Source organism: Tauraco erythrolophus, chromosome 3 (assembly GCF_009769465.1).
Source record: "Tauraco erythrolophus isolate bTauEry1 chromosome 3, bTauEry1.pri, whole genome shotgun sequence".
NCBI classification, from domain to species: Eukaryota; Metazoa; Chordata; class Aves; order Musophagiformes; family Musophagidae; genus Tauraco; species Tauraco erythrolophus.
In genome coordinates, this window is record NC_141467.1 from 24,679,448 (window position 1) to 24,696,025 (window position 16,578).

Here is a 16,578-nt window from a genome sequence, read left to right on the forward strand (position 1 = left end):
TTGTCACCCCTCAAGATTCTTAGATTGGAATGAGCTTTAGTAAATTTAGTGTAGATCAGAAATTGTAGTACGCTGAGCTCTCCAACCTATCATGTCAGCCAAAGTAAAAATGATTTGACATAATTTTATTGACATCCCTTTAAAATAAAATAAATCTTGAGTTGTTTCTTGTTTTGTTTGTCTTTAAACACAGTTTTCAAAGAGGAAAAAACCTTTCAAATCCTTGGAAATGTTCAGGAATATAAGCTTCTGTCATGTCTTCAGATTTGTTTCAGTGTCAGCAAGGACGTGTTGAGCCTTAAAGGACATTGCGTATGTGTGTACGTGTATACACCTGAGAATATGTTAGGACAGATCAAGCTTTTGTTTTCTTTGTGTGGATATTTAGGTAAACACATCTCAAATTGAAATTTGTCCACATTTTCCTTCATTGCAAACATTCATGTTGATATGGTTTTATGTATATTCTTTTCTGTTTAAACCAGATTTTGAGATGAAAATTAATCTAATAGATGAATAGTCTGTTCCAGAATATTACTTCTCTTAGAATTTTATGCATGCAGCTGTATGGAGAAAAGGGAAGACAAAGTATGCTGCTGAAGAACAGACAGCAGGAATGAAAGGGGAAAAAATGAGTGGATGAATGCTAACTGGGAGTAGTGGGACTGTACTTTAGGGGACAAGCAAAGGACTTTTCATAACAGGATACACATTGACTAATTCTGATGTGGTAAAAGCAAACTACTTCAGAGCAAATTGTAATAAAGGTTTGTTTGCTTTACCAGAACCTCCGGAACTGGATTTCTGCTTATAGTCTGCATGCTGGGTACCGAACAGGGTGCTTTACAGTTGAGAGAGAGAAAGAAAGGAACAAATGTAAAACAAAATGCAGGAAATGGGGCCAGGATTAAATATATCTGCACCTGGCTTATGCCGCCTTTTCCTTTATGCTGTTAGCATCCAGATCCCTTATTAGTAAAAAGTGCTCAGGAGCTTTTGCGCTGCAGGCTAACCAGCAAGCACATTACAGAGCAAGAGGAATCCTGTTTCATTAGCTGCAGGATAGAGCCAGCACCCTACTTAGAGCAGAAATTCTACCCCAGAGAAGCTGACCGCCATACCCTTCCAAGAGGTAGAATGGGACCGGTTTGCCTCCTGCATCCTGAGAAGGTCTCTAGACACTGGAGAAGAAGAGGGGACAGTAAAAAGAGCGAACCAGCAAAAATTCAGATGTTATCAAGGTCGGGGGCGGGGTGGGGGGGGGCGGTGGCGGGCGGAAGGAAGGCATTGACTACAGAAGACAGGATGATTTTGTTTTTGTTGAAAGAGGCTAAGCCATTCCTTCCTGGAATGGTGGCGCATTTAATTTTCTGATTAAACAGTTTGGAGAGTACTGTTTCAAGAGAATTACTCATAGGAAAATTTAGATACCCAATTGCCACAGCCTTTATTATTGTGAATGATCGAATTAAACTAGCTGGGAATGCCTCCTTAAAATTCTCTGACATTTATTGTGACAGCCACTACTCATCTGGTTATAAACAGTGCCATTTGTTGTTGTTTCCATGCTGGTACTGTGCTATAGAGCAGTAGTAAGGATGGATATTGCCTCTATTAGAGAGGAAGGAAGAGAAATGGGACACTGTTGCTGAGCTTCAGCATATGACAAGTGGTCACATACAATGTGTTCATTTATTTTTGAGGTGGAGGAGAGGAAGGAGTGATAACTCTGGTTATAGAAAAAGATTCATGTCTGTAATAGTAAGAGGCATGCATCCCTTTCTAACAGGTTATTTGTCCCCATACTAGGTGAACAGCCAACAGCATAGAGCACACTGATCTTCCTGTGTCAGAACAGCACTTTTATTTGAATCTCTGCTCCTGTCTTTTGCTCAGTCATATTTCTCTTCCTGATGACTGTGAATTGCACAAGTTGCCATGATTTATTCTGGGCAACACTTCTGCTTTCAGGGAAGACAGTGAAGGCACTTCCTAATAGCTTATTAGGGCTCCATGTTTAATGCCTGTAAGACAGACTTTTTTCCAGTGGCATTCATATTAAGACAGGAGTTGCCACCCCCTCAGCAGTCCAGTCAACTGTGGGGCCCAGGCACTATCCGGTGTTAGGTACTTAAGCAAAAGTTCGAGGAACAGCTGAAGAATGGTGGTGAATGGAGTTAAATCCAGCTGGCAGCCGGTCACCAGTGGTGTTCCGCAGGGCTCAGTGTTGGGGCCTGTTCTCTTTAACATCTTTATCAATGATCTGGATGAGGGGATCGAGTGCACCCTCAGCAAGTTTGAAGATGACACTAAATTGGGAGATAGTGTTGATCTGCCTGAGGGTCAGGAGGCTCTACAGAGGGACCCGGACAGACTGGATCAATGGGCCAAGGCCAACTGTATGAAATTCAACAAGACCAAGTGCCGGGTCCTGCACTTGGGCCACAACAACCCCCTGCAGCGTTACAGGCTTGGGGAAGTGTGGCTGGAAAGCTGCACAGCAGAGAAGGACCTGGGGGTGCTGGTCGACAGCTGATTGAACATGAGCCAGCAGTGTGCCCAAGCAGCCAAGAAAGCCAACGGAATCCTGGCATGTATCAGAAACAGTGTGGCCAGCAGGAGCAGGGAAGTGATTGTCCCCCTGTGCTCAGCACTGGTGAGGCCACACCTGGAGTACTGTGTCCAGTTTTGGGCCCCTCACTTCAAGAAGGATGTTGAGGTGCTGGAGCGGGTTCAGAGAAGAGCAACAAAACTAGTGAAGGGTTTAGAAAACTTGTCCTATGAGGAGTGGCTGAGGGAGCTGGGACTGTTTAGTCTGGAGAAGAGGAGGCTCAGGGGGGACGTTATCACTCTCTACAATTACTTGAAAGGAAGTTGTAGGGAGATGGGGGTCGGTCTCTTCTCCCACTTTATGAATGACAGGATGAGAGGGAATGGCCTCAAGTTACGCCAGGGGGAATTTAGGTTAGATATCGGGAAAAATTTCTTTACAGAGAGGGTTGTGAACTATTGGAACAGGCTGCCCAGGGAGGTGGTGGAGTCCCCATCCTGGAGGTGTTTAAAAACCATGTAGATTTGGTGTTGAGCAACATGGTTTAGGGACTCTGGCAGTGCAGGGTGAATGGTTGGACTCGATGATCTTGAAGGTCTCTTCCAACCAGATGATTCTGTGATTCTATGATTCTAAGATTCTATGATTAATGTGCTATTCACCGTTCTGCTTTTACCTGTAATCGTAAGGGCATATTTTGCTTCTGCAGATGCATTTTATACACTTCCTAGTTATGCATTTTTCTGTTATTCACATAAGCATCCAGGGTTTTAACTCTCTAAGCTCGTCTTTCATGTTGTTGAATAGCAATGAAATACGCATTTTTATGTCTCTTATGTAAAATACTTTTCCTTATTCTACTTTTAAATGTTCTATTTATCTTCTGGTTCCTATATTATGAGATGGTAAAATGAATCCATCTTCTATCCTCTCTGCTTCATATTATTCAGTAATATCAGATGCCTGCAGCAGTGCATAGTTGGTCTTCTTTCCCTGTAAGGGGGAAAGAAGTAGCTGTAGAAAAGAAAGAAGTAGCTAGAAAGAAGAGCTACAGTTGTAGCTCCTAACAGACTTGTATTTTATGACTCAAAGTTATATTCTCATAAAAACCTTTATGTGGCATTAGTTTCCATGTACTATTTCAGATATGACACTGTCCCAGTATCACCTGTGTGCCTAGATTTTGTCTGTTTCACAAACTTCACAACCAGTATCTCAGCAGTAGTGTAATTCTGGCTCATTTTACATTCTCAGGATGCAAAATCAGCAGGATTCAATAAAGACAATAAAACAGCTACTATCTAATGTTTATCTGGTGAATTAAAACAACTTTTTTTTTACTAAAAAACAGAATCCCTAAGACAATAGAATTGCGTATTAGTATTAATTACAACGATACTATTAACTTACTGGATTTTTCCAGCTGGTAGGAATGTGAAAAAAAAAAACACTTTTTCTTTAAATATTTGATTACAGATGTATGCAACTTGTTTATTTTGTCAAAAGTATGTGTGGTAATCCATGTTTTGAGTATTAATGATCTGCATTCTGCTATAAATACTCTTCTGTCTCCCTCTAGTCTTTTATATAACACTGCAACTTTCCCCTTGTGTATTACCAGGGCCCTATATTTGTGATGCAGTCCTCTTGTAATAACCAGCACCATGTGTGTGGCCTGAATTCCTTCGCCCAAAATTGAAATCAAGTTACAGGGAAGGTGACTTGAGGAAACAGAAGGAAAGCTGAGTTAGCCACAGAATGCCATCTCTGTACCTATTCTGCTAACTTGTCTATGAAGAGCACTCAGCACATCAGATCTTAACTTTCGAGTATATTTATATGCAAATGTTACTGTAGCTTCAGTGTAGACATGCCTGAAGTAAATTTAAAGTACGTAGATGTGAAGCAAAATGCCAACTGCAAAAGCTAAATATTTGAGGAGTAGAACCTGTTACTCTTCTTCTACAACTCCACTTAACTAATTTCAAGCTAGTTTGAGTATGTCTGCACCGAGTCCAGGCGCACACATACTCAAGCCACCCGCCAGCATAGGTCACTGCAGTATTACAGAATGGACCTGGTTTTAAGAGTGGAAGACTGGAGCAAAGAGAGGTCATTTTGGGCCTGAGCTTCTGAATTTCTTAGAGTTAGAGTCATCCTGTATAGTTTCAGGCACTCCTCTTGAGTGTCTATATGAGGAAAAATTAACTCTTTAGCCTTTTTTCCATAACTGACTGAGAGAGCAAAACACTATCTGAGGTGATTCTGCCCATCTGACATTAAAATAACCTTCCAGATAGGCACATCTGCTGTACTGACAATATAGGACACATAGGATGACTGTGCTCTCAAATTAAATACTTCAGTCGGGTGCTTAAATTACCTAAATTCAGTTTATGTCTTCCATCCAGAGGGATTGCCTCTCCCCACCATTTGATTACGTTATTATATGGATTAAATTTATTAACCAGGTGTTCATGGAGGTGGATAAAATTGATGGCAGAAAAGTATTATCAGAATATTGGTTCTTCATGAAAAACTCTCTTGGAAAGAGGACAATGGAGATCCGTAACTCCTTTGAAGTGTAGCAGTGATCTGACAGTGAACTCATCGGCTTGGACGTTTTGTTCAGTTGCTTTTCATGAGCACAATCAGGTCACTTTAAAGTGATACTAATTTTGTATATATGGCTGTAAGCCAACGTCAGATACAGATAGGTAATTTCAATCGGCTCAGCTTTAAGAATATAAATAATAATGGTGAATTGTAATGATATATTCCATCCCCACTGCACAGCAGCATGGTAGAGCTTCAGTGATGCTGTGGTTATGGAATCTTTAGAAAATAAATGGCAGAAAAATCTAGTAATAAATCATCTGCCTCCTCCAGCTGCTCGTGTTCCTCTCTGTCCACCATTGTTTTCATGTTTGCCCAGAAACTTCCCTCACATCTTTTCTGGGATGAGGCAGTCAACATATTTTCCATAGTTCTGCAATTTTTCATTTATATATCACTAATAGAGATTCACTGTCTGTACACATCTGTGTAGAGACATGCCACATTCTTTCAAAAAGAAGCATACTGCTTGTGAAATTGAAAAAAAAAAAAAGCTTCCATAAGTAAAAAGAGAAGTAATATCTGATGCTTCCTGAAATCACAGAACAAATCCTATTCATCTTATTCACATGAGCATTGAAATCCTTGTTTTACTCAAATAACTTGAAAAGCTTGACTTTGTAGTAGCTTACAGCATGTTTTATTGCTGTGGTTACCTTTGTGTATAGATATTAATTTTTCTTTAAAGTATTAGTTTAATAAATATTATTTAATATTTCTGTTTTTTTCAGGATGTGAATTTACTCTGAAAGAGGAGATATTCTAATGTTCAAGGGTAGTGGAGAGGAGACCGAAGGGGGGGTGTGGTGTGGTAATTTTTAGCACCGGAATCTTCCTGTGGAGCCGAAGTGCTCTCATTTCGGTGGTCACAAAAGGCAGTAGAGCATCTGACATAGATAAGTTTTTAGCTTAGGTGATTTCTTTCCCTTTGCCTCAGCTCCTTGATATGGAAAATAAATTACAGTTATTTTGTCCTATTAGGCATCTTGTCATTTTAGGTTGAGAACTATCAGGATTGTGTTGGATTAGGCATTTGTAGTGCATTGGGTTTGTGATTTTGGTCCAGTTTGCTAGTAATTACAATAACACAAACACCTAATAATAAATTAGAGATTATTTTGCAAAATATAGTTTCAGCTGTGCAAGCCAGACCAAATTCTCTACATGAGAAGCCTCAGAGAATGGGCTTTGTCTAATGAATTAGTGAACATTTTATGTTCACGGAGTTAATGTTCAGGAGCAAAGAAAGGTAACTTTGAATCACTAAAATATTTTCAGCCATATATGTTGAGTCTCTTTAACAAACAGGTTTATATACCATGTAAAACTAATGAATGCAACTAAATGCAAAAAATACCCAACCACTATCTTAAGGCATTCCAGAATCAGGACATTGCATATCAATAGGGAGACTTTTATTTAGAGCTGAGTATGATAGATTTTTTTTTTTTCTGTTCTGCTTTCTTTTGGACAGGATCTGTATCATCAGTCATATGACTGCGTCTGTGTAATGTTTGCCTCTGTTCCGGATTTCAAGGAATTTTACACAGAATCTGATGTAAATAAGGAAGGCTTGGAATGTCTCAGGCTGCTAAATGAGATCATTGCTGACTTCGATGATGTAGGTACTTCTAACAACAATCAACCTATGGTTTCTAATAACCCAGGGTATGCAACAGTAAGCAAACATACTTGGAGAGTGGAAGAGCAGTCAGAAAAGAGCTTTTGTGTGCCTAGTCATGTGGAATTTACTTACAGGGAGTATTAAAGGAAAAATAAATTTATTTGGGATAAATCAGATACTGATCTGGCATCATACTCAATTGCTTTTGATTAGCTATAATGATAATCCTATGTGCATATCTGATGGAGAAATTTTTGCCCTGCAAAAGCTGCAGTTCATGAGGCAGTTATATTACATGCCATATATTAGCTACAGTTTCTAAATACTAGTGCCTGAAGTCAGGTACGTAAATCTGTGTCCCCTAAAATGATGCAGCTTTGGTCTCGTTATACAGAGCATTATCAGTTGATACATGAGCGACTCAAAGGATTGTATGAGTTTTAGTATTCCATTCTCTGAAGTTACAAGCAAGTACAGAGTTTTTCTACAGATTGATTGTGAAAAGGCAGCTGTAAAGGTCTCACTGAGAACGATATTTGTCTTAAAGTTATTAGTGATGAAGATACTAGAAAAATACGTTAAGATTATGTCATGAGAGAGCACAGTCTAGATTTGGGGATCTGCAGCAGTAAAGGGTATTTTAGCTGCAAACCCATTTGGAGAACATTTTGATGTTCAAAACAACCTGGAAAATGAACTAAAACCCTTGGGTTTTAGTCCCATTGGCATGGGCTGTCCCATTGGCATGGGAAAGATGCTGCCTTCCAGAAAGCTGCCTAAAGCTTTAACTGTTGGCTTACATGGTGACTCAGTTCCAATACCAAAGTCTACAGACCTTTTAAGATCTGTATGTACAATAAGGTGGAATTTATTCTCATTGCTAATAATTTAGTCCCTTTAAAATAAAAAGGTATTTTAGCAGACACAAATTCCCTTTCCTTGGAGGCTGTAACCGTTGTTTTATCCATCCTTAAGTCCTTCAACTTGCGTATATTTGTGAAGTCATTTTTTGTCTATTAAGAGTCTGTTCCAAGTATTGATGCTCTGAATGCTGTTAGAGTAACAATGCTGTTAGAGCAACAAGGCTCTACTGAATAACTATCCTTGTTTTACAGTTATTGTCAAAGCCAAAGTTCAGTGGAGTTGAAAAGATAAAGACCATTGGAAGCACTTACATGGCAGCAACAGGACTGAGTGCTACACCCAGCCAAGAACAGTGCCAGGTACATGAGAAAGGTTCTTGCTTAATAAAAAACATGTTCAAATGAAGGCTAAAATTCTGTTCATCAAACCACAGGTTATGTATAATGTTGTGGCCTAGTTTTTTCATATTAAGGTAGATTGTATTGTACTGGACAGGTGTATACTTTTGTTTAGCAGTCTCTGTGAATTACTGTTATTCACATTCCAGTTTGAAAATGCCACCTCTGTATTTGCAAAGTCTCAAATAGGCCTTCTACTCTAAATACAACACAGCGTTTTATTGCTACATGCTACAGCAGAACTGGATTTATAGAGTGTACAAAAGACTGCAAGAATGACTGTTTTCCATTGTAAGCTGGGAGGGCTGAGTAGCCGTATTAACCATACACGTACAGAACCCTCAAGCTCAGCACTGAGAACGTGTTTCTTTGTTTCTGGTTTACTTAATAGGGTAGGACTGGGAACTGCACTCACTAGAAATGAAGTTCAGAGAAGCAATTCATAACTTTTCAGCAAAAACGTTGCTTTTGCCATGATCTTTAGAGTACTACAGGTTAGCAACAGAGAGACAGCAATTATGAATCAACACATTCTCTGCTAAGGATTAATGTGTTCTTGCCAAACTCATATTCCTTCTAGACAGAAGCAATTAAGACCTGAACTATAGACCTTAAGGATCCTGAGGACAAAAAAAAAGTATTATTTTAAATCAGCTCTGACATTTAATACATGGAGGTGAAGGGGATGAAGGAAACGCAGAACTGTAGATTGGAGATGAGCAGACACAGAGGATCTCTCAGTCACAACTAATCACAACTAGTGTGTGCACAGGAAGAATTTTATCATTTGAGATATTTCCACAAACTGTGAATCGAGAGATGCAAGTTTTAGTGTTCCTTTGGTGATTTAGTATACGTTTTCAAAGGAGGTCCACCAAAACTCAGCAGCCTTCATTCCAGACACCCAAAGATCCACAGATACTGCAGCACCTAGTGTGGCAGTGACTGACTACTAGGCATACTTCTGGGAACAGCCCTCAGCTTAAAACAAGGACCCAAGGAAGACTAAGTGCCTAAGGAGGGGGACTGAATACATCAACTGAACAGGAAACCATCTGTCTTAGCTAGAAGTGAACTCCAAAGGAAACAGGCTTTATTCATCTGAACAGCTGCTATGGCAAGCACCACTACTGTCCCACCTAGGCTGTTGTGTCTACTCTATGAATCATCTCCCGGAGTTGTCATCTGTCCATCTCCTCTGTCACTTTATATGAGGAAGGTTCAGTCATTTCTCATAGACATCAGTGAGTCCATCTCTTATGAAATCATTATCTTGTCAAGGTCCTACTCTGGGCTGTGGGAGCCCTAAAATCAATTTTCTCCTCAGCCTGAGGGGACTCAAACCAGTACTTAGTAATTATACTACAGTGTTGATATATGAGGAGACATTAAGTCTATAGCCTTTTTAAGTGGTATAAGCTCTAAGCTAGTAAACTGGGGGACAGAGCATGGATTGCCTTCTTCCTCTCTTCCTCTTGTATTTTATTCATTTCCAGGCCTATTAGATGTTCTCGGAGGTGCTTGCTTATCTACCAGATGAGATCAGTGGAGGAACTCTTAAAACTGTGAATTTCACTAGAGCTTAAGCATTACCTGGGGTGCTGAACTGTGCAACAGTGAGAGGGAAGAGTCTCTCTGGGGCTGTCCACAAGCATCATTTATTATTAAAGGGCATAAAATAGAAGCAGACACTTAGAGAAAATTAATGAGCAAGTCCTAGGCACACATAGACACTGAGTGCCTGTGAGATTAGATAACAGCTTATCAGCTGTTTGACAATCAAAACGTTAGATTAGACATGTTTTGGATCTATCATCTCTAGACTGCCTGACTGTGTAAGTAAAATGCATCCTGATCTATTGGCCATTGTTTGATCTAACTGATGCTGGACAGGGCACCATCTTCTACATTCCTTTTCTTCTGCTGCCTGCTGGCATTAGGACATCCCTAAGGGTTTAATTGCTTTCAAGTGTTCAGCATATTTTGGTTGTATTCTCACAGCAACTAAGGCTAAGGAAAATTATTTTATTCTGTTTGCTTGGCTGTTCAAATTCAGGAACCTGAACGACAGTATATGCACATAGGAACTATGGTGGAGTTCGCATTTGCCTTGGTGGCGAAACTGGATGTCATAAACAAGCACTCATTCAATGACTTCAAGTTACGAGTAGGTATGTATCACAGGGTTTTTACAAGAATATCATGCAGGAGGGGGAGAATTCAGTGTGATGTACCTGCTGATTAAAGTGTTAGTAGAGCTGACCAAAAGGGCCCTGAAAGTAAGTAACACCATCTGTGCCCTGTTTAAAGGCAGCTTACGTGGTATTGCCCGCTAACCACAGCTGCTGTAGGAGTGTTTCAAGGCAAGACTCAGAAAAGCGCAGTACCCCTAAGTAAAAAACAGTTGAAAAATACGTTCCCATGGCTCTGAATTTTTTTATGGTAACTCGAGAATAGTTATTCTAGAGGTTGTTAACGGCATAAATGTTTCAAGCTTGTGAATACCAAAGGACGCAAGAAGACTCTAGACATACAAAACCATAGAAATGGTTTTGGAGGATGAGAGCTATAAGAGGCCAGTGAGGCTGGAGTTCGAAATATTTCAGATGTACTAAACTCAAGCAAGCATGCAAAAATGCACCCTTTCCTTCCCAGTGTTAGACGAAGGAAGATGTTTCTCTTCTTTGTTATTCTGTGGTTATTGACAAATAAGAGTAAAGATGACTACTTGTTTATATTTGAAAGGTGTATCCCTTATATTTCAGATGCTAATGCTTCTACTTGTGCATCATGGTATTTGAAAAAAGAAATAGGCAGCTGCAGTAAGCCATGGGAAGCATGATGAAATAAATGAATTCAGAGCTGGTCAAGAACCATATGTTCCAAAATGTTTATTTCCTGATAGCAGCACACAGCAGTTTTACAATGCAATATGTAACTTGGAAAGTGTGAAATGAAAGCAGTAAATAAATACTGGAAACCCATAAATCTTGTAAACATGTCAGAAGTATTTGATTTCCAACAGTTATTCTCCTGTCTTGTCTCTTTCTTATTGTGCCGCTTGCTTTTTCCTTTTGGCTTCTCCTCTCATGTTTATTTCACAGTGCCACCCACTGGCAAAACCTGCTCTCTTCTCACTTGAAATATTCGTGTGTTCCTGAGAGCACTCCTTTGCCAGTAGGTTTTGAGCTCCTTGCTAGAGTTAAAAAATGGCAAAGCAAGTATGAAGTACGCTCCCTTCTCAAAGTGTCACAGAACCTGATGGGTTTAGAAGAAACGTACAGAGATATCATATTTCTGTACAGAGTAGAAGTTCTCTTCTTGCCGTAGATGACACATGCCACATACTTGCAAACATACTTGTACCAGCAGTGTCAGTACAGATAAAGAGCTGCTGAGTGTCGGGGCTAAATCTGCAAACTGATCAAAGCAATGCTGACTCCTTTAAAGTAGGCATCATGAAGCAAACTTTCTAGGGGGAAAAAAAAAAAAGATACCTGCTTGTGATTTAAGGTGTTTGCTATAGGTTCCAGAGAAGTCAGACTCCTTTTCTTCATTAAATGAGGAATGATTAAATCTACAAAGAGACACAGGCCCCAAACTGGCACTTTTGCCACCTTAATCCAGTATAGGCACCTCTGAGATCTTCAATTCTCATCTTCACTTCTTCTCCACTTCCCACCACCACCTGACCATGAAAGCGTCTGATATACATAACAGAGCCACAGAAACATTTGAGCATCTACCTCTGACGTAGTCCCCGCTGTAAGGATTTAAGCCCAAACTGCCATTTGTAAAAACCTTCCTCAGCCAGCCCCTAACGCCAGAATTGTTGCAACTCACTAGAGGTCTCAGCTTTCAACCTTCATTTTCTGTGTGTGCCTGAAACACTAGTTGTGCCTTAGGAGGTACAGAGCCCACCCCAACGTTGTCAGGCAAGAGAGGGGAGCACCTAGATTTTATTTCAGGGCGTTCCTCCCCTTCTGTTAGCTAAGGTGCTTGATTTGTTAGACAAGCTCAGATGTGCTTTTGCAGCAAGTTTTGCACAGGTACTGCTTTCTTTTTCAGAACAGAATAGAGGCTCACATGTGGTTTTCCGTATAGCTTCATGGTTAGAACATTTGTCTGTGTTTCAGGTGAACTTAATTTGGTTCTTGCTATTGGCTGAGGCTGCTCAAACATGGGGATCTCTGTTCCTTGGAGAACACAGTGAGCCCAGGCTGTAGGATACCTAGGAATGAGATATTCTCTGTCTGTCCTGCTGAGCAGTATTTACTGAACAGTATTTGCCTTTTCCTGGAATAATTAAATGCCACTTTGGCTACAAGAGAAAGAAACAGACAGTATCGCCCTCTGTTAGACCATTCACCTGGACTGAGAGTACTACTCTTCCAGCCTTGCCCCAACAAACATTCATGTGTGTCATGTGAAGGAGACCCACACTAGCAGCAGTGACGTAGAGCAGCACACCCCAGAATGGCTGAGTAACCAAAACACATTCCTAAGAGAATTCTCCTCAAAGGAGGCAGGATCTAAAGCTGACTCTCCAGCCCCTGAGGTATTACTGAAACCATCAGTAGTGGTGGTTCAGGAAGGAGGTTAAATAAAAGTCAATTCCTGCCCATTGTATTTTGTAGGAAAGTCTCACCGCACTGCCCTAATTTTTGGACCATGGCAGGCAGAGCATATGCCACACACATCTCTTCAGTATTCCCCACTAGCCAGCCTGGGCTACTCAGCAAATGGCTTTTGTGGATTCCACTCTCAGATCCCTGATGCCTTCTGTGCATTGGATGTCATGAGACAGAAAGACACACCCATGATTTGGGTGTTAATGCAGTGTTGCAAGGCCTGAGTCCCTTTGTGCATTTAATCCCAAGCGTTTGGATAAATATTTATCAGGTTCTATCTGGTATCCATTGGGGTTTGCATATTTCCCCAATCTTCTAGATTCAACTGCTACAGTCATTTTTTCCAGGGTTTCCAGATGGGCTTATAGCCTGGTTGCTAGCCCACGGTGCCATGTTATATATGAGCCACTCTATGTACTACATGAGCCAGCTCTGAGATCCCTCCCCATGCTACAATCACACTTTCATTTTGCTGTGCAGATATATCCCTAGACATGGTTTCTGTCAAGGAATTAATAGAATCAGTTACGATCCACTGACGTGGAGATAATTTTAGAAATCTGAACTACTCACTTGTCCAGGGTTTGTTTCTCACTAGGTCTAAGTTGGCTTTCCTGCTCATCGGTATGTATAGTTACAATTATAGCATATTTGACACTGGTTAACACTAGTGCTTTGGATTTTTCCTCCTGCTTTCCTTCCCTATTAGCAGAGTACAACTCACTCTCTTTACAAATGTAACATAGGATACAAACTGACTGCAGGATAAAAAATGCCCAGAGTCTGATGAGAGACTATACTGTGTTGTTCTGCACTCTTAGAGTGTGCATTTCAGAGCTAGGAGTTTGTTACTCTTGCTTCATGGTTAATCAAATTATTTGGATACATGTATTTATATTGCAGTTGTTTAGGACCATTCTGTGGGCAATCCAGTTTTCAGAACAAGGCTTCAAATCATTCCAGCTCATTTGCATTAGTTTATTCTACATGTAAGAAGCAAAGAATACTGTAAAAGTCATTTGATTTGGCCATCAACTATTGCAGAGAGGAGAAGCTCTTTTCACTACAAGTGGAAATGAAACTATTGTATTTCTTCTTTTCCCAGAAGCTGCTGCTCTCCCACAGTGTGTTCCACATGCTATCTGAGAAAGGCAGTAGCAGATTATTAGTATACTAATGGTTGAAAATATCAAATTTACTCTGGATGGAAGGGAGCTGTAAAACTAAAGTTAGATGAACAAACTTTTGGCATTTTTATAAGTAACATCCTCCTGCTGTAAATGGTTAATAACACAGTTGTGAACCGACTGTTGGTTGCTATACTCACTGTTCAGCATGGGCCAAATACCATGTTCACTGAGTTGGTATGTTACCAGATGCACTGTGTGTCCTTGTTTGGTGGATCTTCTTTTTTAATGTTAAGTTCTGATGTTTTCTAGGTATCAATCATGGACCCGTAATAGCTGGAGTAATTGGAGCTCAAAAACCACAATATGATATCTGGGGCAATACAGTAAATGTGGCCAGCAGGATGGACAGCACTGGTGTCTTAGATAAAATACAGGTAAGTCTTGGTTTTGGGCTAGTATTTATGTTAATCTTTTGAGTTTGGTGCTTAAAAAACATCATATATTGGTACACTAAACAAGTCTGTATTTTGGAGCTAAGGATGCCTACAGAAAAAAAAAATACGTACCAGCTGTATCTGTACATTTCAAAAGAATTAGACCTTGGGCAGGAAAGTAAAGAATTAAAAGAAAATGGGAGGAGAATCAAAACTTTGTGTTGACCCTACAGAGGAATACAGTGGAGGAAGTCAGGGATTGCCTAGATTAAGAGAGGATTTGAGGGAAATCACATTTCTATTCTGTGGATTTCTAAACTCATAAAATAATAGCTACCTTATTTCTGAAGGGCATTCCTGATGTTAATTATTTCTAAATAAAGGAAATGGCCATAACTGCTGTACATCAAGTTAAATCCATAAAACAATCATGAAACTTCGCATTTAATGAACCATGCTGATTAATAATCTGTATAGATTATTATTTTATAGATTATAGATACACCGGTATAGAAAAGACCTTCAATTCACTAAATTTCCAGTGATTCCATAGTCAGGGATCACATTTTAAGTATCTGCCAGCATGCTGCCTGGCACTTTGGGATCCCAGCATGTGATTGAGAGCACTCCAAATCTATTGACTGAGACTTTTCAGAACTAATGGAAAAGTAACCTGCTGTTGGTCAAAATTGAAAACAGAAGGGATGTCAAAGCAATGGCATCTACAAACAGTTGCTTGCTTCACAAAGAAACGCAGTCAACAGCTGATGCTGTTGAACAACCTCTGTCCTTGTGGACTTTCACCTAAAATGGCAGAGCTGCCTAAAGTTCAGTTCACTGCCAGTTGTGGGAGAAACTGGCAACAGCAGTTGTGACAGATGATGTTAATGTCTTGCTATCACTTCATTCACACAGCCTTAGCATTTGAAAAAAAAAAACAAACAGGGAAGCTTGGGTCTGCTGAAATGAAAAGCAGCTCCTGAAGTTGAGAAAAATGCTGTTATGAGGAAGAGCATTGCCCCTAGTGCCATCTGTGTATCTACGAGTCCCCTATTTGGTAAAGAAATGGTTATACCCAATTTGATACTTGATGTGATTAGAATTGGCATCCAGCAACAGACTGTTTAGAAGCTCGGGTGCTCAAACCTCACTTGAGACCCTTAAAGCCTTATAGCAAAACCCGTATAATTGGTCAGAACATGGGCTCTCTTCACGCTCTGGAGTAAGATTCGGCTTTCCTCTGTTATCAACACTGATTGTATTGCTGAATCATTACAGGTTACAGAGGAGACAAACAACGTCCTGCAGACACTGGGGTACATGAGCACTTGCAGAGGAATAATAAATGTAAAAGGAAAAGGAGAACTGAAGACATACTTTGTACATACTGAAATGACAAGATCCCTTTCACAAGGGAACGTGGCGTCTTGAAGAATGCTTGTACGTGTCATCAGTACCATATTTTCAGGAAAGTATCACGCACTTTTTAACTACATTTTGGCCCTTAACATGCGTGCTATTTTCTGGTATGTGGCACTTATTTTAATATGGCTGCAGAATAGTCCCATGAGCCATCATTTTGCACCTTGATTTCCTATGTTCAAGGACAGTTGCAATGTACGCTATAGGACTGGAAGATTGTACTGCTACTTGCACTGTTATTCAAAGTCAAGAAAAGAAGGAATAGGAATTACAATGAGATAACTCATCCTGAAAGGACTGAAAAGAGGTGTTAGTGACAAATGTGGGAAAAAAGGCAATAAAGCTAGGGGTGCATACTATTTTCTGATGCATGGTGTTTTCTGGAAAATACAATCGCTCCCCAATAGCATCCACTAATCTGGTATTAAAGTATACAGTATTTGTAAATAAGTTTACTCTGTCCACATATGATTTGGATGTGATCACCAGTTGCATCTCATAGCCAGGGACACGTTGGGTGGCTTGCTGGCATTCTTTCTGAGGAGAGAACTAACAATGCTGGAATAGTTTTGTACAAACGTGTCAAATGTTTTGAAGCTATTGTCTTTTGTAAGGTTAATTCATTAAAGGTTTATATGTACTTTGTTTTACTGTTGCTGTCTCTTAGTTTTGCTTCCTTCCATGGCTTCTGTCGCTTCAAACCTGCGCGTCCTCTGCTGCTGCTGCTGCTGCTTTTTATTCAGCAGTTAGACATCGAGGCAGGCTCTGGCCAGCTGTCTCAATAGCCTCGGTCAATAATATCTGCTAGATTTGCCGTTGCCTTCAGAACTTGAATCATCTCTATTGCCTTCAGTCTTGTGTGGCATCCTAGGCACTTTGCAGTCATTTACTCCCTAGGTGATACAGGA

The 16,578-nt window shown here is 40.1% G+C and overlaps 1 protein-coding gene across 2 annotated transcripts in view; it reads left to right on the plus strand.

Annotated features, from left to right (window-relative positions):
* ADCY2 (adenylate cyclase 2) overlaps window positions 1-15,679 on the plus strand; it is a 268,653-nt gene extending 252,974 nt beyond the window's left edge. For both annotated transcript variants that reach the window (XM_086609061.1, XM_086609062.1), the window contains 5 exons: window positions 6,642-6,788; window positions 7,907-8,014; window positions 10,110-10,224; window positions 14,124-14,248; window positions 15,527-15,679. In XM_086609061.1, the coding sequence (XP_086465187.1) occupies window positions 6,642-6,788; window positions 7,907-8,014; window positions 10,110-10,224; window positions 14,124-14,248; window positions 15,527-15,679 (648 nt within the window). The remainder of the gene's footprint in view (window positions 1-6,641; window positions 6,789-7,906; window positions 8,015-10,109; window positions 10,225-14,123; window positions 14,249-15,526) is intronic.
* Window positions 15,680-16,578: the final 899 nt, after the last annotated feature.